General features: G+C 39.3%; 1 protein-coding gene across 10 annotated transcripts in view; it reads left to right on the top strand.

The window, feature by feature from the left end:
• Positions 1-19960, top strand: part of CPEB3 (cytoplasmic polyadenylation element binding protein 3) — a 193726-nt gene that overhangs the window by 142597 nt on the left and 31169 nt on the right. For all 10 annotated transcript variants that reach the window (XM_059398131.1, XM_059398138.1, XM_059398137.1 and 7 more), the window contains 2 exons: positions 2114-2232; positions 16404-16518. In XM_059398131.1, coding sequence (XP_059254114.1) covers positions 2114-2232; positions 16404-16518 — 234 coding nt within the window. The remainder of the gene's footprint in view (positions 1-2113; positions 2233-16403; positions 16519-19960) is intronic.

Below are 19960 nucleotides of genomic sequence, written 5' to 3'. Positions count from 1 at the left end.
TAGAATGGTAGATCTTTTTCAAAAGGTTTCCAGTTTACTTTGCCCAGATCCATCAGAGGAATCTCTGGTAGCTATTGTCTTATGAAATGTATTTCTTAAATAAGACTGGGGCGCCTAGTTGTTTCAGTTAGAGGTACCTGTGACTCTTGATCTTGGGGTGTGAGATCTCTACTAAAATAAGTAAATAAACTTTAAAAAATAATAGTAAAACCTGAAGGTTGAAATGGCTCCTTGATCCATGGGCTGCAGAATGGACATTGTGTTAGCAGCCATGAAAACAACATTCATTTCATTGTACATCTCCATCTGTGCTTTTGGGTGACCTAGTACATTGTAATGAGCAATAATATTTTGAAAGGAATCTATTTTCCTGAGCAGTAGGTCAATAGTGGACCTAAAATCATCAATAAACTATCTTGTAAACAGATGTGCTATCATCTAGGCTTTATTGTTCCATTTATAGTACACAAAGTAAATCTATCATAATTCTTAAGGACTATGGATTTTCAGAATGGTCAGTGAGCATTGGCTTCAACATAAAGTCACCAGCTGTATTAATGCCTAATAAGAGAGTGAACCTGCCCTTAGAAGCTTTGAAGGTGGCATTGACTTCTCCTCTCCTCTTTAGCTGTTAAAGTCCTAGATGGCATCTTCTTCCAATAGAAAGCTGTTTCATCTACATTGAAAAAGCTGCTGTTTATGCAAGCACCTTCATTAATTACCTTAAGAAGATCTTCTGGATATCCTGCTACAGCTTTTATATCAGCACTTGCTGCTTTACTTTGCACTTTTATGTCACAGAGATGGCTTCTTTCTTTAAATTTCATGAATCAGCTTCTGCTAGCCTCCCACTTTTCTTCTTCAGCTTCCTCACCTCTCTTCATTCCTTCATAGAATTGCAGAGAGTCAAGGCCTTGCTCTGGGTTAGGCTTTGGTTGAAGGGAATTTTGTGGCTGGTTTGATCTATCTAGACCACTAGAACTTTTTTCATATCAGCCATAAGCTGTTTTGCTTTCTTATCACTCATGTGTTCACTGGAGTAGCACTTTTAATTTCCTTCAAGAACTTTTCCTTTACATTTGCAACTTGAGTAACTGGCTCAAGAGGCCTTGCCTTCAGCCTCTCTCAGCTTTCAGCATGTCTTCTGCACTATGCTTGATCATTTCTAGCTGTTGATTTCAAGTGAGAAACGTGACTCTTCCTTGAAGAGTTAGAGGCCATTGTCGGGTTATTAATTGGCCTATTTTCAATATGGTATGTCTCAGGAAATAGGGAGGCCATGGAGAGGGAGAGAGACAGTGGAATAGCTGGTCACTGGAACAGTCAGAACACACACAGTATCTATGAAGTTCACTTTCTTATGTGGGCCTGGTTCATGGCTCCCCAGGACAATCACAATAGTAATCTCAAAAAGCCCTGTTCACAGATCACCATGACTAATATAATAATCATGATGAAAAAGTTTGAAATACTGTGAGAATTGCCAAAATGTGACAGAGTGACACACAGTAAGAAAATGCTGTTGGAAAAATGGTTCTAGGGGCGCCTGGGTGGCTCAGTGGGTTAAAGCCTCTGCCTTCGGCTCAGGTCATGATCCCAGGGTCAAGCCCCACATCGGGCTCTCTGCTCAGTGGGGAGCCTGCTTCCTCCTCTCTCTCTCTGCCTGCCTCTCTGCCTACTTGTAATCTCTGCCTGTCAAGTGAATAAACAAAATCTTTAAAAAAAAAAATGGTTCCAAAAGATTTACCTGATGTAGGGTTGCCACAGGCTTTCAATTTGTTTAAAAAAAAAAAAAATGCTGTATCTGCAAAGCATAATAACGTGAAGGACAATAAAATGAGGTATGTTTGTATTTCATGGAAATTCCATAGAGGAGCTCTGAACTTGCTCCCCTGAGTACTTATGAGAATTAAGCAAGATAATGTCTACGAGTACCCAACCCAATGCTTAGCATACAAAAGTCTCAGTGACTATTACTTCCTTGTGTCCCATTTCAAGTTTTTGGATTTTAGTAAGAACTTGCCAAAGTGAAATAGCGGGTGAATTTTTATTTGGTACTTTGAATTTAACATACTGATTTCTCTCTCTATCCTTTTGTTTTTGTTCTCCCAAGGCTATGCCTTTCTGCTGTTCCAGGAGGAGAGCTCAGTGCAAGCCTTGATAGATGCCTGCCTGGAAGAAGACGGGAAGCTGTACCTGTGCGTGTCCAGCCCCACCATCAAGGATAAACCGGTAAGCGATACGCAGCCAGCGGATGCTTTGCGAGAGCACGTATGCATTTGGAATAACTGATCACATCCTCTCTGTAATGGGAATGCTGGTAACTAGGATCCTCTTACCCAGGGTGACCTTGCTATGCAGTAGAGCTGGACTCTTGTGGATGGGAAACTAATAACAAATTACTCAGTATTTCGTTTTATCCCTTTGGGACTGCGTGTAAACAAATATGTCCTTGTCTTTCACTTTACAGCTCTTTTAAGCTAATTCCTATTCAGTAACTCTGAATTGAAGTAAACAATGCTCTTAGTGGTTTTGGCAACTGGTTTCTGTCATTATTTCAGATCAAGGACAGGAATAATTTATTATTATTTTTTTAAGAAAGATCGTAATCGGCAGCGTTTATGATCCCGTGAATGCAAGGCATTGTGCTAGATGGTACCCACAATGGACTAGCTAGAGCCTTCTGGGCCAGGAGCTTACACTCTCAAATGGATAGCTTCGAACAGGGCAGGAGAAGGCAAGGGCAGAGAACATGGACCCAAAACCATAAATAAATGTATGTGTATACAGAGTTTGTAGTTTCTGAACCAAGGAGTATGAGTAAGTCATAGGGTAAGAGAAGAAGACTGCTTCCTTTCTCCTGACAGAGGGGTTATCAGTGGAGAAGGGCAAGACTATATTCAGAATAACAACAAAAAAAGTAATTGGTTAACATGGTAGAAGTAGGATGGAGGGAAATTGGGAGGGAATGAATTTGTGCATCAAGAACCGGTGCTAGGAGTGGGAAATAGGGTTAAAAATAGTGATACAGACTAAGGGACCAAAGCAGGTATCTCTCACAGGGCCTGCAGCACATCCTGTCAGACTGATACCAGCCATGTGTGGCTTGCTTAGCAGTTAGATTTATTCTCAGAAATGTGCATGGGGAAAGAGTTGGGGTCAGAAGTAGAAATCTTGACTCCAGCTCATTTAAATTATCTGCTTGGCTCAGAATAAGTCACCTAATACTTGTAGAATCTTGGTTTCATTATCTATAAAATGGCAGGAATATGATGTCTCTCTGGGATGTTGAACAGCTCAGGTAAGAGAAAAATGAATGTGAAAGTATTTGGGACTTGTACAAGTATAATTGGATGATGCTACTAGTGCCAAATAGTGCTTTAGTTAGGAGAGCAAGTTTAGAGTTTATGTACATGGTAAGGTCTGCTGGAAGGAATGGTGACCTCTAGAACAGGGTTTACAGTTGGTTGCGAAAGAATGGCTGGGACTTGTCCACCTATAAGGGGGAGACTGCAGCATGGAAAGCAGAAGGAGTCACTAAAGAATGGGGATATTGAGTCATAGAATAATCGATGCAGAAAAAGCAGGATTTAAGCAAGTGTGACCATGCCCCTATATTTTTCAAATTCTGGAGTCATTACCAAATTTTTATAGCAGTTAACCAACATGGATAAGGTCAGGAAAAAGAGTAAGGAACCTTTGTCAACTTTAGTCTGAATTTAAACCATATGGAGTATCTGTGCTTTGTGGCTAGGATGGGAGTATGCTAGTATGCAGTGCTTCATCTGAGTAAATAATGAGAACGCTGAGGTAACTTCTCTAAATCTCTTTGGAATAGCATGTGATTAGAGAGACTAATCCCAATCTGGTGGGGTCAGATGTCTGAAAAGTAAATGGTCAACCTCCGGAGAGTCTCTGTTACTGTAGGAGAGGATTTGAAATATACTTATACATAAAAAAGGCAGAGGGGTAGAGGTATGCATAGAGATAGTTACGCCCAAAGTAGATTAAGAAGCTGTTGAATTATCAGAGAAAGACAATTATATGATCTCTCTGATACTAGGAATTTGAGAGGCAGGGCGGGGGGGGGGGGGGGTGGTGAAAAGGGAGGGAATAAATGAAACAAGATGGGACCAGGGAGGGAGAAAAACCATAAGAGACTCTAAATCTCAGGAAACAAACTGAGGGTTGCCGGTGTGGGGTGGGGTGGGGGAGGATAGGGTGGCTGGGTTATGGACATTGGGAGGGTGTGTGCTATGGTAAGTGCTGTGAGTTGTGTAAGACTGATGATTCACAGACCTGTACCCCTGAAGCAAATAATACATTATATGTTAATTTTAAAAAAAGAAGAAGAAGCAGCTGTTGAATTGAGGAGAGGAGAATGGAGATGAGCAGATGGGCTTGTGAACCTTGGAAGGGTCATGTTCCTGGCTCTGTGGGAGAAGGAGGGTATTATGCCTTGTCAGGGCAAGGCTTCACCAGGACTGGTGGGAAGGGAATGAGCAGTGGCAGTTGCAGATGGCTGTGGTATGTTGATTGTTTTCCCTCCAAATACGTGTATTACCCTGGGCTTGAAGGACTTTTGAAAATAATTAGTGTAATTATCTGTTTTGGAAATGTTTATGGGCAACTAACTTTCACTGTGTTTCTACAAATTTCTGCCTTATTGCAGTTTTCATTTTCTGAACTCAAGTGAAGAGGTTTTATTGGAGCTTGGTGAATTTTGAATGGTGGCTGCTGATCACGTATTTCTTTAACCCAGGCATACTCAAAATTTCCAGCAAAAACAATTTAAATATAACGTAGGATGGGAAACAGGAAAGTCCCCCAATACCTGTAATTCTAATGAACTGGATCCCATTTTGGGTTCCAGCTCTTTTGGCTCCATTTTTGAAACCTTCTCTTTCTTGGCTTCAGTTCATATCTATCATTCCCAAACTCATTTGGCCACACTTCCCCACCCAAGTTTCGGTACATTCCACCTCATTTTGGATGCTCCCACAGAAAGTGAGAGCTGGGTTAAACTACTGGGAGTAAATGAGGACCTTGGCAATAACTCAATGTAAAGTCAGCCTTTGGAACTCGTTCACCAAGTCTTCTGAGCTATGGTTCTTTCTTGATTTTTCTTCTTCTTAGCTTGGCTACCTCTCAGGATCCTAGTGCCCTCGTTCTGTTGTTTAGTTCTCGCTGGTCCTCCCTGGATTTCTCTTTGGAAACATACAGTGTTCCAGAATGATCTCACAGATTTTCTATCCTTTGACCTTCTCCCTTATCCCTTCCCCCCAGTCAAACCCACATTCCCTTTTTGTGGATTAGGTTAATCAGATTGTTTTCCTAATACAGAGCCTGATAGCAAGGTCCCCTCTCACCTCTCTAAGATTATGTTTGTTTTTTAACTCAAATCCCTAATCAGTGGGTTTCAGATAGTATTAGGAAGATACTTTTGGTCAGTGATTACCTTTCATTTATGAGCACTCAGCCTACCCAATGTATAGGTCTGATCCTGAAAGATGGCAGAAGACACTGTTTTGATAGCTTGTTTGATTGACTTCTCAGTCCCAAAGAAGGGTAAACAAATTGTTAAGAGCAGGAGTTACTGCAGAGCTCCTAGCTGTGTGATTTTTTTCCCCTCCTCCAGCAAGAGAAGTTCCATTGCTCAGATATTCTAGGCATCCCAAAGGATAGCTATGTTCTTGCCCAGACTTCCAGTGAAGCAGACAGACACTGTGACAGTGGTTTCTCTTGTCAGAGTGACTCCACTTTTTGAACATATAAAAAGGCTAAACCTGAAGTTTCAAAATAGCAAATTGATAGATCAGGAAACATGCCAGAGACTAACAGAGATAAGGACTGAAAAACAGTAACCTTGAAGACAGGGTGTGGAAGGAGATGTTTATGGTTCTTACCTTCTAAAACACTTTGGCCAGAGATGTGGCATAGTAGGCACTTTGGAAGGAGTATCCTAGAAGTTTCCTGCTTCCCCCTCCTTACAATTTATAGCATAGTCATTAATTTATAAATATCCTGAGATATGACAGATTGATTTTGCTATACAGTTGACCCTTGGACAATGGGGTGGGGTGGGAGTATTAGGGGTACTGACCCCCATGTAGTTCAAAAATCCACATATAACTTTTGACTTCCCAGGAACTTGACCACCGATATTTACTATTGCCACAAGCCTTAACAATAACATATATACTTGATTAAACATATTGTATGTTATATATACTCTTATACCTTATTCTTACAATTAAGTAAACTAGAGAAAAGAGAATGTTACTAAGAAAATCATAAAGGGCACCTGGGTGTCTCAGTTAGTTAAGTGACTGCCTTCGGCTCAGGTCATGATCCTGGAGTTCTGGGCTCGAGTCCTGCATTGGGCTCCTGGCTCCACAGGGAGTCTGCTTCTCCCTCTGCCCCTCCCCCTTCTCATGCTCGCGCGCGCTCTCTCTCTCATTTCTCTCTTTCTCTCTCTCTCAAATAGATAAATAAAAATCTTTTTTAAAAAATCATAAGGAAGAGGAAAAGTGTACCATACTGCCTTTATCAAAAAAAGTATGCATTTAAGTGGACTTGCACATTTCAAACCTGTGTTGTTCATGGGTCAACTGTATATTTAAAACTGAATTTTGGTTATTGCTCAGGTAACATGATCATCCACTCAAAATTTGAGAAAAATTGAAAAAAAAATGTTGAGTGCAAAGGAAGCTGGAAACCCGTTGGAGGCTGGTTTAGTTCTTTAATTTTTAATTCTGTCCAATCTCTCTATAATTCTGGTCTTTCCTACTCCTGTTAATATATGAGCTAACACTTTTAGGCCCTCCTCTTTAGACACACAGACAGTCCAGATCCTTTTGCCTGGGACTAACACCTTCCCAGTGTGACTTAAAGTTTTTTTCAACCTTTCTTTTTTCTGCTTTCCTTCTGAACCCTATATTCCAGTTGACTGAAATATTTCTGTTCCTGTCTCAATTTCTAATTGCTACAGTTATTTTAAGATGCCTCTCAAATGACATCTATTTCCTGAAGCCTTCTCTGATCACTACACCATCTATAGTGACTCACACCTACTATTATAGCTATCTCCAGCCCACATTCAGCCATCTTTTCAAGGTAATGTGCCTTCCTTCCTTTAGACCATGTTTGAGTGCCAACTATGGATAAGACATTAGAGCTGGTTACTATGAATTGGACAAAATCCTGTGTTCAGAAAGTTAAAGTATAATGGGTAGATAAAACAAATATATAAATATATGAACCTATAGAGCCTGGAACATAAAAGTTTTTCAAACATTCGTCAAATTAGGAAAAATAACAAACACCATGAAGATAAAGATTAAGTGCTTTGGAGTGTTTATACCTACCTGGAGTGAGAAAGAAAGCTTCTTGGATGATGTGTCATTGGAACTAGGCCTTGAAAGTTGAAAAGGGTTTGGAGATTAGCCAGGGGAGAGGTGGAGCTATGGAATTGTGGGAAATGGACATTGCAGAGAAAGGCAAAAGTATAAACACAGAAATGAGAAACTGTGTAGAATGAGTGGAGAACATTTAAGTTGGTTAGATGAAGCACAAATGTATGAAAAGGAGCAGGGGGAATTAAATCAGGAAGATAAGTAGGGGCTAAGTTACAGGGCTCCTTGATTGATGGCCTCAGCCCTTGGGTTTGTGGTATATTTACTTAAACTCTTTCATTCTCCACCTACTACCTCATAAGACAATAACTATAATTTTATCTTGGCTCAGTCAAATCAGATTTGTCATATCCCTCCTTGGAAATCTTCAGCATTTCTAATCTTCTTTCTTTATTTATTTGTTCCTTTTGGTCTAAATTTCATGGTTTGGGCACCTTCTGTCATAGGAATTTCTCCAAAGGAGGAACTTCTCCTCTAAAATGAGAGAAATACCTCTTATTCATAATAAAGCCTTCTCCTCTCTCCACTCTCTGAATTTGCAGTTGAGTCCAGAGTTTCGTAGTATTTGACTCTTCGGACCTAATATTCCTTTTTAGGAGGTCTATAAGATGCTGCAGTTTTTTGTGTTTTTTTTTAAATTTTACTTATTTATTTGACAGAGAGAGATCACAAGTAGGCAGAGAGGCAGGCAGAGAGAGAGAGAGGAGGAAGCAGGCTCCCCACTAAGCAGAGAGCCCAATGCGGGGCTCAATCCCAGGACCCTGGGATCATGACCTGAGCCAAAGGCAGAGGCTTTAACCCACTGAGCCACCCAGGTGCCCCGATGCTGCAGTTTTGATATACTAAAATAGTTTCTAGTGGTCCCCTTAAGGGACCATATTTAGTATTTTCCAGAGTGTGTTCTGAAGAACACCTGGTCCATCAGACACTTGTCTCTTGAGAGCATCATTGCCAAAAGGTTTGCTCATAACAATAATAGATGCCATTTGTTGAGAATTTTGTGCATTTTATACCATTTTCTCCTTCAATTAAGCATTCCATAGGCAAGAACATTTGGGAAAAGTTGATATATTAAGGTTCTGAGAAGTCTTGCAGTAAATAAATTTGTGTAATATTTTTTAATCCAGCATTTGATATACCTGTTTGGGGATTATACATGTGAAGGTTTTGGTGGAATTAGTATTCCATGAAGCTCATTCAAAGAATAGGCTTCTTCCCAGGAAAAACTTAGGTAACTTGAACTTTTATGTGTATATTACTCTCAAGAGTTTTAGTAATCAGCATGCCAGTAACAACATCCTTGTCCTAGTACCGTGGAGCTGGAAATACACATTTGTGCAGACATTGGACAAAATTGTCTGGCTGCAAGAGCACAGTTGCTTGAGGCTATGAACCTGGAAGTTAAAATAGCTGAATACAGTGCCAGTTCATTGCTAAATCATTTTCTTCAGCTTTTCTAACTGCTGATTTTGTTAGTAGGTTTAAAAAGAATCTACCAGTCATTCCTTAATTGAAAAGGAGCAGAATGAACTTAGAAAGAAGAGAGAAATTAATCATTCACAAATAGAAATGCATTTTGGCTTGTTCAGGTGACTCTCAGGAAGCATGGCTGGTGGCCAAGTAGCCTGAAGGACAAGGACTCTTGCAGGCACAGGACATCATTGCATTGGAAAGAGTATCTATATAGACTGTGGGTTTCAGTTCTGACTTGACTTTACTTTTCTTAGCCCTTGTTTCCTTATCTCTAAAGTAGGGGTAATGTTAGCATAAAGTTATGGTGAGTTTAAGTGTGACAGTGTGTTCAAATGCCTAGCACGGTGGGGTAGTATACATCTTCAAATGTGCTAGTTTCTTCTTTCTTTCAAAAGGAAATCATCAAAAAAAAAAAAATGGAAATCATCTATCGTGCTTATATTTTCTAAAGGATGTAGGATATCAGCAGCGATGATGAGCACTGGGCAATTCTGATCACTGAGTAGATCACCGGAGTGGAGGGACATCAGAAATTTGCGCTGATTAGGCGAGGCCTCAGGGCTCCCACTGGTGATCACACACACTGTATTTCCCTATCCCGGGCAGGTGGCTTTCAGTGGAGTGAGGAGAGTGATCAGGGGGCTGTAGAAGGGCAGTGGCTGGACATCTTGTGGCATCAACGCCTGCCCCGCAGGAAAACCTTTGTTAATTCACCAGAACACTGAGGAGCACAGAGCGCTCACTCTGTTGGGTGCTTTGCCAGGCAATTGGGACCCACACAGAGATATGGTCTCCCCCTTAGAGGACCCTAGAGCCCGGGGGAAGGAAATAGATATGTAAATATTAAGTGAAGTAAGGAGTCCAAGGTGCTATGAGAAAAGTTTTATAAGGAGTGGCCGTAGGGTGGGGGCTCAAAGGCAAAGTGGTCAGATATTCCTGAAGGAGTCAGGAAAGCCTTTAGAGAGAAGATTTCCATCGACTCTTCCAGTTACAAGTATGGGTATTGATCATTACATTTAATTGGTAATTGCCTTACTAAGTCAAGCACAGAGCAAAGATGTAGATCACCCTCTTTAGGGCAGTTTATCATGGCAGTTTATGCATGCTTGGTTTGAGTATTGGGTGCCCTTAGGAAAACAGTATGCAGAGTGCTATTTGAATTGTTCAAAAGTAGCTGAAGGACTGAAAGCCTGTGGTTTCCGTACATCAGGCAGGCTGTGCAGCTTGGTACAGATGGTAGAGAGTTCTTTTTTGTACACGTTTCCTGACCCTGATGGTGGACCTGGAGCATTCTGGGAGGGCATGAGAGAATTTCCCAGGGTTACTTTTAGCTCCCTATCTAGGAAGAATCCTGCCTATTTTGTTGAAGCTCTCTGGGGCCTGTAATCTGTTTCTATGTACGGAGTGGGAGAAATAGTTGGAGTCTGAGAGCTAGTTTTCTGCTTAGAGGGCCGGTGGGATTCTGATTGGAGGCCCCAGAGCAGACCAGAGTAGAAAACTCTTATCAAGAGCAGTGAAACCAATGAACTATTAGGTTGCTCTCTGGCCACTTCCCCCAGAAGATACAGGGAGGGTTCTGCTCCTCTCCATTGGGTGGAGAGCAGCACTTGAAAATAATAAGCAGCATCTAAACTCCTGGAAACTGACTTACCTTTTTGTTAGGGAGTTGTATGGTAGAAATTAGGTTGAGGGGCGCCTGGGTGGCTCAGTTGGTTAGGCATCGGCCTTCAGCTCAGGTCATGATCCCAAAGCCCTGGGATCGAGTCCTGCAACCAGCTTCTTGCTCAGCAGGGAGCCTATTTCTCTTTCCCTGCTTGTGCTCTCTCTCTTGCTCTCTGACAAATAAATAAATAAAATCTTTTTTAAATTAATTAATTTTTAAAAAAGAAATTGGGTTGGGGCACCTGGGTGGCTCAGTGGGTTAAGCCTCTGCCTTCAGCTCAGGTTATAATCTCAGGATCTTGGGATCGAGCCCCACACGGGGCTCTCTGCTCAGCAGGGAACCTGCTTCTCCATCTCTCTGCCTGCCTCTCTGCCTACTTGTGATCTCTGTGTCAAATTTAAAAAAAATTATTAAAAAAAAAAAAAGAAATTGGGTTGAAATGAGATACCAAATATGAATGTTCTTTGGAGAATCCAGACCGTAATTATTGCTGTTATGGTGTTAGTTTTGGTGGTTAATAATAATAATAAAACAACCCCTTTCAGAATGGAAGAGATAAAGATGCCTCATAAACCACAAACTTGTTTATTCGTGATACTGTGGGGCACTCCAGTCATTTTGTGAGGTCTGTGATGCTTAAAATAGAATTGCTGACAGCTGGGGTGGGCCTGAGTTCATTACCCGTGCAGCCGAGCGGTTGCAGCTGTATGTCAGGGGACCTAAGTTTAGCTGACTCATCCTGGCCATCAGAAGAGCGGCGATGTTGCTGGTTGCTCGGGAGAGCAGTCCTGATGTTTCTGCAGTATTGCTTTTATGATTCATGTAGATTGAAAGGATTATATGACTAGGGAGAGAAAAATGGAGACCTCCTCCTGAGTAGGAGTTTGAAGGGTATAGAAAAAAGAAAGAGGAAATGGGGGATAGGGAGGCTACACCATATACTTTATGGGAAATTCAAGGGAAACAAAACAGCAGGAAAGGGGTTTTGATCAGGTAGTTTCCTGTGCTGGCCACCAGATTGCACTGTTGACTCTGAACAGTTTCGTTGCTTTGTGGCGTGGTCTTGAGGTGAAGAGATGAAAAGGAGTGCCCTATGCAGTGGAACGTTCCTGTGTTGGATGTTTGTAACCTAAAGAGGTGATCAGACGAGGATGAAATATAGGTGAGATGTTCACAATGAGCTCAAGATACTGTTATTTACTAGTAGATAAATGTCTAAATTCTAAATAGTGGTCTAAACAGAGAATTCTAGAGCCATAGGGTGGCTTGGTCATGTGTGAAGACTTAAAGCCCTACGGTTTATGTTAAAAAACTGTTCTTACTAAAGCTATGTGTTTTCTCTTACCCAGTTATTAAAGATACAATAAAAATGTATTTTATATTGAATTTTTACTTAGAGGCTTTTGCATATTTTTGATGAAATTAATTTCTAAAAAATGATCTTATATCTTCTTATCAAAATAAGTGACCCACACTCTATTTCTTAAATTTTTTTTCCCTAACGCTTGGCCTGCTCTTATCCCTATGAATGACTTTTAGTTTTACATAGGCTGACGCTTCAGTTTTTACATGGGACTGTAATTAAATATTTTATTCTTTATTGGTATCAAAATAGCCAAACATCTCTTTTGTGCAGTTTAGTCAGAAAGCTTTCAATTTTTTGAGCTATTATTTATATTTACTATGCTCTTAACCACTTAAAGTTAATTTCTATAAGAACAACCCTTTTAGAGCAATAGCAGGAAATAGGTGAAAAAAAGCGTGATTGGAGTGGTTTCTACATTTTGTTCAGTTGGTTCAGCCTTGTTATGCCATATTTTGTTACATACTAAGAGTAAGATATAATTGGGCAGTATTACCAAAGTGTGGATGTTAGTAGTTGTTATGAGAAAAATTTTGGAAATGCTGGATTAAACAATATTTGAACAGATTTCTTTACTGTAGAATTTCTTAGAGCCTTTTTTTTTCCTTTTTTTTTGTATTTACTCCAACATGTTTTTTTTTTTAATTTTTTAATTTTTTAGTAAACATACAATGTATTATTAGCCCCAGGGATACAGGTTTGTGAATTGCCAGGTTTACATACTTCACATCACTCACCGTAGCACATACCCTCCACAATGTCCATAACCCCACCACGGGCCTTTGTCCATAACCCCACCAATACACCAATGGGTGCCATGAAACTCTAAGAAGGAAGAGCCTGTAACTTTTCCTAAACACTGCATGTCTGACAGAACAACCCTACAGACCTGCTGTTCACAGAACATACATTGGGAATCCTTGAAAAGGAAAATGAGTGCTTTCAGTACTAACTGTTGATATGATTAATGTTACATACTTTTAGGCTTCTTGAAGTCTGTTAGAGACACTCTATGGCACAAATTGATATATTAATAGCACCACCTTTATGTTGTTTTTTGTCTTTATCCTTAAAAAGATTTGCCTTTTGGAGATAAGCAATTATTCAAGGAAGATTATTAATTCAGATATTAATTGAGATTATTCTTAAGAATTAAGAAGCAAGTAATCCAGCCAAAGAGTAGGTTTCACAATCCTCACCAGAGCTTCCATAGGAATACACGCTTAAAAAAGAAGCCAAGGAAAAGCCATTTTTGTTTTTTCTCTCATGATTGCTTATGAAAGACAACATTCCATTAGGAGCTGTGGGGTTTACTAGAAAGTAAACCTTTCAGTCAGAGATCACAAGTCTGAGGCCCACAAGATAGATCTGGTCTGCCGTTAGTTTGGTTTAGCTGTACAGTGGCTTTAACGTTTTAATTCTTTCTCAGCATAAAATTAAAACCTTGAAGTTCCACATAAAAATCTGAATTTCTAGCTACTTTTCAAAAATGGAAAAATCTGGCAACACATTCACAAACAATAATTACTTGCTGGAGCTGAGAAGTGTCTGCTTCCTTTAAAAGGAATATTTTACTCCCGGGTGTCTTTGCCTGCCTAACGGCTAACTGTTCTGGTGGCTGATAAGTCTGTGCTACCTGTCCATCCCTATGGACATTTGGTTTTACGTAACTCCTACTATGAGGATATGGCATGGCTGAAGGCCAGTGGGCCATGCCTCTTTCTAGAGTGACCTTTTTAAGCAAATGTGGTCAGTTTCCTCCAGGAAGGAGTGTTGGAATCACTGTCAGGCTCATGTAAGGGAATTTCCACCCTCTCTGATGAAGTCCCTAAACTCCCAGTCCTCGGGATGTTGAGGCTCTTACTGCCCAGAGTATAGCCTATTTGACAACATACTGGAAGAGTTGTTTCACACATACACTCAGTGATGCCTATATATGTAAAGGTTGTTTTGCTGGGGGAAGTTTATATTGAATTAGAACAGAGCTCTAATTTCATCCAGTCTCAAAAATAATTATTAAATAAATGAAGATAATCAAAAAGCCGTTCTTTTATTTGTATTCTGCCCCTTTCTACAGTATATTTGAGTCAGTTTAGAAAGCATGGTATTTAAAAGGTAGAGAAATACCTACATATATAAGTGAGGACCAGAAAATATATTCAAAGAGTAAGTCAGAAAGATAAAATATAGGTATCAGGCCCTGAGGGCTGAAAATAAACTTTGAAGGTGGAGAACATGCCTTATGTGAGAGCGAGCTTATATTTCAGAGGGAAAACAGAGTGTGAATGGAACTTCCCAGTGCAAACAGTACCACAATATTACTTTTTGCTTAGCATGTAGAATGTGCTGATGTTGGCCTATGTTGACTTTCTCTGATTCTGTGGTGGTGGCAGCTCTGAGAAGCTATTTTTCTCGTGGCAGCTGGGAAATGCAGGTTCTGTGAATAGGGTTTAATCATTACTGTCTCTTGAGTCTTCTTCCTGTATTTTTACCTAATCTATAATACAAGAATAGCTAAGGGAATGGGTTGTGTGTGATGTAACAAAGCAAGGGTGGGCGGGAGAAGAGGCAGTCATGAAAGCTCTCAGTGGGAAGGTTTGCGATCTTCTGGGGAGTTTTTCTGAGCAGCAGTAACCTACAGCTGTTATAGAAGGCTGCATTTTCTGTACTTCTGATTAAATGAAACCACAATGCCATGGATACTACAAGGGAATTGTTTTCATTTGTGAAACAAAGTGACCCACAATTAAATTCAGTCATCACTAAATGATTGGAATTGCCTTTACCAGGTCCTGAAGCTGCCTTAAATTTATCAAGGATGAGGCTGGAAGAAGATAGGGCTCTGTGTAGAAAAACACATGTCCTGTGTTTTTGTTAGTGGGGACATTAGAATCTTTGTTCTTACATTATGAAGAAATTATGTTCTTAATTAAAAATTAGTAGTGGGCCCTCATGAAGGAATTTAAAAGTGGTGCTTTATGGTATTCGTGAATCCACCTGTGTGATAAATGTCAAGGGAACAGTAATTTGGTCAAATAGATGAAATATTTCAAGAGAAGAACAAGGTTGTTGTTTTTTTTCTCCACATGATAAAGGTGAAGCAAATGCTTAAACGTCAGCAGAACTGAAAACAGGTCCACGTTTTCAGAGTCTATGGAAGAAATGGAGATTTTACTGCTTCTCACAAACTAGTGAAGGCAACAGTGTCATAAATGGCAAAAAGTTGGGGAGGGGCTGAACTTAGCAATCATAAGGAATCTGTGGACTGTTTTCTGAGCAATGCCAGTTCTAGAGTTGATTCAAGATGGTTTGAAACTGTAATTGACAGATGTACTACCTTTCAAATGAGAGTACTTCTAGATACCAGTCAAGCCACATAAGAAATCATCGTATGTGTTTTTTTGCATTAAGTGTTGATAGTTGAGCCATGGGGAAAATGAAAAATTGTGTTGATACTAAGGAAATGAAAACTCAGCTGTTACTTTTCCTATCCTATCAGAGAGACTGGGAAAGGAGAGATATGTTCCCTAAAGATAGACATTGGTTCTCTGCTTCTACCTACCTCCTTTCCCAGAGCACTTGCCCGGCTGAGTAACTGGTTGATTCTCAGGCAGTACTGAAGCTCTCCTTTTGGTATAGGAGGGTTTTTGTGTGTGTGTGGTTTTGCTTTAAGTTATTCTTTGATGACTGAGTTAAGGATTGAAAGGAATATGTTTTAAGGTTACAATTCTGATGAAATACCTTATTTTTTGTAGGCAGGAAGTCAGAGTACCACTGAAGAGATAGTACCAAATAGAAAGAAGTATGTCCATAAAGATTTCTTTTTCTACTCTTTGAAAAATAACTTCAATTTCTAGGCTCACCTTTATTTAACCAAACTGGTTTAAGAAAATCAGGTAAATCAAAAATAGATAACACTGTGTGCTTCAGTATTTGATATTGCTGGTAATTCCATGCTAACCCGATGAGTATTGATCTGTGTTAAACCTATTTTTGAAAGATGAATGTTTCAATTTTAGGGTTTTGAAAAAAAATTAAAAGCCAGACCTACAGATAATTTTTAGAACATATTCCTCATATTCCTGTTCCCTTTCTATAGGTGAGCTCTTAAAAAGCTAAGTGCTCAACTGTGACAGGTTATAAACAGTCTATCATGTGTTAAAATGGATCCGATTCAAAACCCCAAGTCTATCTCTAAAAGTCTGCCTTTTTTCAAAACCACGGGTGGTTTCTGAAGGTTTCATGGTATGTCTTAGAGTGCTGAGTAGAGTACCTGTAAGTAGATCCCCCGAGTTCTGGTGAAAGGCACCTAATGCAGATAACATCTGGTGAAAGGCACCTAATGCAGATAACATAAATTAATAACTGGATTTTGTTTGGGTTATGTATGTGTAAAATGCACAAATCAGTGGGTTTGTCTTTAGTCACCTTATTCTCATTTGGGGTTGATGGAAATGAAGTAAGGACCAAGTAAACGACTTTTTTTCAGGTGCAAATTCGACCATGGAACCTAAGTGACAGTGACTTTGTAATGGATGGTTCTCAGCCTTTGGACCCCAGAAAAACTATCTTTGTTGGGGGAGTTCCACGACCCCTTCGAGCTGGTGAGTGGAAATAGTAACACCACAACAAACAAAACCACCAACAACAAAATCCCCATTGTATTTAGTCTTTAATATTTTCTAGGTTTCTGCTCAGCTATACACAATGTCCAAAAAGAAGTTTCACTGAGCTCTTTCAGGATTAAACTTTTTCTCCCCAAATGCTTTATTTTCCTATGGTACGAGAGTCAATTTCATTAAACTGTTATTTTGAAAGGATGAATTCTATTTAGTGTTCTCAACCACATATTTTAAAAATAATAACAATACATTTGGCAGTGTGCATTCTCATGCTAGTCAGCATTGTTATGTGTGACAGAGAAAGAAGTCACCCCATCAGAAAGCTGTCCAGCGCAGCTGTGTACCCCTCAGTGACAAGCCAAACCACTGCTTAGGAATTGTGTCACTGGGAAGCAAACTGAACTCTTCCCAAGTGAAACAGATCCCCCCCTTTTTTTATGCACTTTGAAAAATGAGTGATGTTCGAGCATCTTTATTACGACTTTTTAAAAGCTTCCCTGGTTTGTTTTCTAAGTTGCTTTCCAATGACAAAATAATTATGGGCTGAGATTGGGCAGAATCCTAACTGACTGGGGCATTTGAAGTGATGCTGAGCCGATGACTTCAGTATTTAAATCCAAAGATAAATCTAATCAGTTGCAGAACAGTGTTCTACCAGTAGAATAGAATAAAATTATTTGTAAGAACGAAGTTCTCTTAAAATGCTTAAAATAATTGAGTTTATTTTTCAAAAGTAAAATGAAAAAATAAGGTCACTATTGCCCTGTAGTTGCAAAAGTGCAATATTTTCTCTGTTATTCATAAGAAGGCCGACTTAGTACTACCTAAAAAAGAAAAAGCAGAGACCATTAAAATGAAGTAGTGAAAAAAATAATTATACAAGAATTATAAAAAAGAATTACAGCTATTTGTCTCTGACTTTGATGACTCTTAGTTCTGAATGTTCATCAGCTTTTCTAATGTATTTATTCAAATCTCAACTTCAGCACACTCCTGAAAGGTAACTGTAGGCCTATCTAAAGTTATATTCATGTTTCCATTTTGAGGGACTTTAAAACATATTAATTGTGATTATGAAGTTTGTAATTTTACAGTTTTCCAGACAGTCAAATATTTTTAGGCCTTGTTCTCACTCTAATGGAAAACTGGGTCCAGAGGAAGAAAACCAAGCGGCAGAGATGCCTCCCTTTTATCAGCTGTCAGAATAGAGTCTAGGAAGGGCTAACACAAACGTGAACAGCATCATGAGATGAGGGCAAATGTAGCCCTTTGTTTCTAAACTGCTTGTGTTTAGGGGGAAAAAAATGTGGGTGGGGGCATGGGATATTCTTTTTCTAACTGGTGTTATGTTTAGGAGGAGAGAGGGAGAAGAATCCCCTTTGATCGTCTTTTAATCACATATGTATTCTAAAAGAATGGACATTTATTGCTAGCATTCTAGTTATTCTTTTTTTTTTTTTTTTTTTTGCAGCAAACTACAAGTACAAATTAGTTTTCATATTCTGGTCCCTCTCTTTTTTTTCTAGTTGGGAATCTGAAAAAACAATTCTGAAAGAAGAAGTCCCATAGTTATAAAAATAACAGAACTGGGTTTAACTTTTTATGTCTGTTTTTAAGTCACAGACACAAAAGTTTAAAAACTAAATTCCCTTTTTTATTATTCACCCTTTTTACTATTCTTCACAAGATGCTCCAAATCCTAGGATTAGGAAAGAGTTAAATTTAGTTGTCTAGTCAGAAATGGGATTTTGTGTTCTCTACCTAGACAGTATACCTTTTAAAAGTCTCAAAGTTCTCTCTCTTTCTCTCTCTCTCTCTTTTTTTTTAAAAGCTAAGTTAAAGCTTTTTGTTCTAAAATGGTTTTGTTTTACACTTGAGTGGATAGGAATCTACATTCCCTTCTTCTCGTGAGAGTGTTGCCCCATGCCAACACCTCCCATAAGTGTAGCTAGTTTCTAGATGGCTAAGCAATCTATATTAGCATCTCAGCGTTTTACTCCCTCTCCAAGCCTTCCAGATTGGAATCCATGTAATCTAAACAAAAAGAATTAACCTCTGCAGCTTTTATCCATTTGCACAGAACTGGGTTTCTTTGCAACACACTGAGCTTTGTGGACTGCTTTGTGCCTTGGAATAGAAGACTATTTTTAAAGGAATTCATTTTGACTTTGCTATGCAATCTTGAGTTGAATATAATGCAGTTGACTTGAACAATAAACATTTATTGAGCATCCCCTGTTACTGGCACGGAGCCAGTATACCTCCATGCCAAACTGAATGAACATCCCTCTGTCGGTGTTGAACAGGTCATCATCTACAGAATCAGAGGTTTCAGAAGAGAACCAGAAATGTATTAATAGACTTCTAACTCAAAAGTAATTGGATACAAATTATATTCTTCAACACAGTGATTCTCAGATTTTGTTTTTAAATACTTGAGGGCATTTTTTATTAATTCTGGATGGTATTATGGTCATGGAATTCTGAAAAGTCTTAAAACTATCTTAGGCACTGTATGTAGGATGAGCCTAGACTAGACATGGTTGAATAATACTCAACAGGTGAGAATTTTAGGTGTCCAGATTGATTTTCACCTCACCGTAGGCCAAAAGTTGTCCTTTAACATGTTACAGTGTCTTAAAATATTATCACTCAAGAATTATTCCTTTGAATCAATCTTGTGAGGCTTTTTCTCTTTGATATTTTACCATTGTTAGATAGGAACTGTTATCACTAATAAATTATTCTAAATATAGTCCTTATCCTACCAATCAGAAACACACAAACCATTCTAAAGAAACAAGGCAAGCTGCTTTAAGCAGTATTGCCCTGGCTAAATTTAAGTTGGTCCTTCTAGTCTTTTTGACAAGCCTGCCTTTTTAAAATACAGGTTGTAGAGAAAAAAATCATAGGCCTAAAAAAATTAACCTGAAAATGGGAAAATATCAATGGAAAATTTAGATGTTTATCCAATGTTAGATTGCCTGATTGCTGGTTGCTCTAGGTTGAATACATATACCTATTGCCTCTTATCCCTCCCTTCCATCGCTCCTCAGTGACACTGACAAGTCCAGGATGGTTTGCCTTGAGTCTCTCCGTGGTTTTCAGGTCTTGTTCTTCTTCCAATCCTCACCTCTTCCCACCCCTATCCTAGGAAAGGCTATAGGTAGACTCACCATGCCATCATGTGGCTAAAGTTTATGTATTCTTCAGAGTCAGTACCAGGAAAGGGGTAGTTTGTCTGGTTCTCTACTTACTACCACCTGAAAGTACAACAGCGTGTCGCCACCCTTCATTCAAGTAATGTAAACAGAAGGTCTTCTGAATCTCAATACAGGAATAGCCCTAGTGTATTTCCCTGCGGCATCAGGACCTCTCTAAAATGCATCTCTTTGCTCTGAGAGGAAATGAGTGCCAGGCTTGA

The sequence above is a fragment of the Mustela nigripes genome, chromosome 4 (assembly GCF_022355385.1).
Source record: "Mustela nigripes isolate SB6536 chromosome 4, MUSNIG.SB6536, whole genome shotgun sequence".
In the NCBI taxonomy this organism is placed as follows: Eukaryota; Metazoa; Chordata; class Mammalia; order Carnivora; family Mustelidae; genus Mustela; species Mustela nigripes.
The sequence above is the reverse complement of the archived record's forward strand: the minus strand, read 5'-3'. Positions and strand labels throughout refer to the sequence as shown.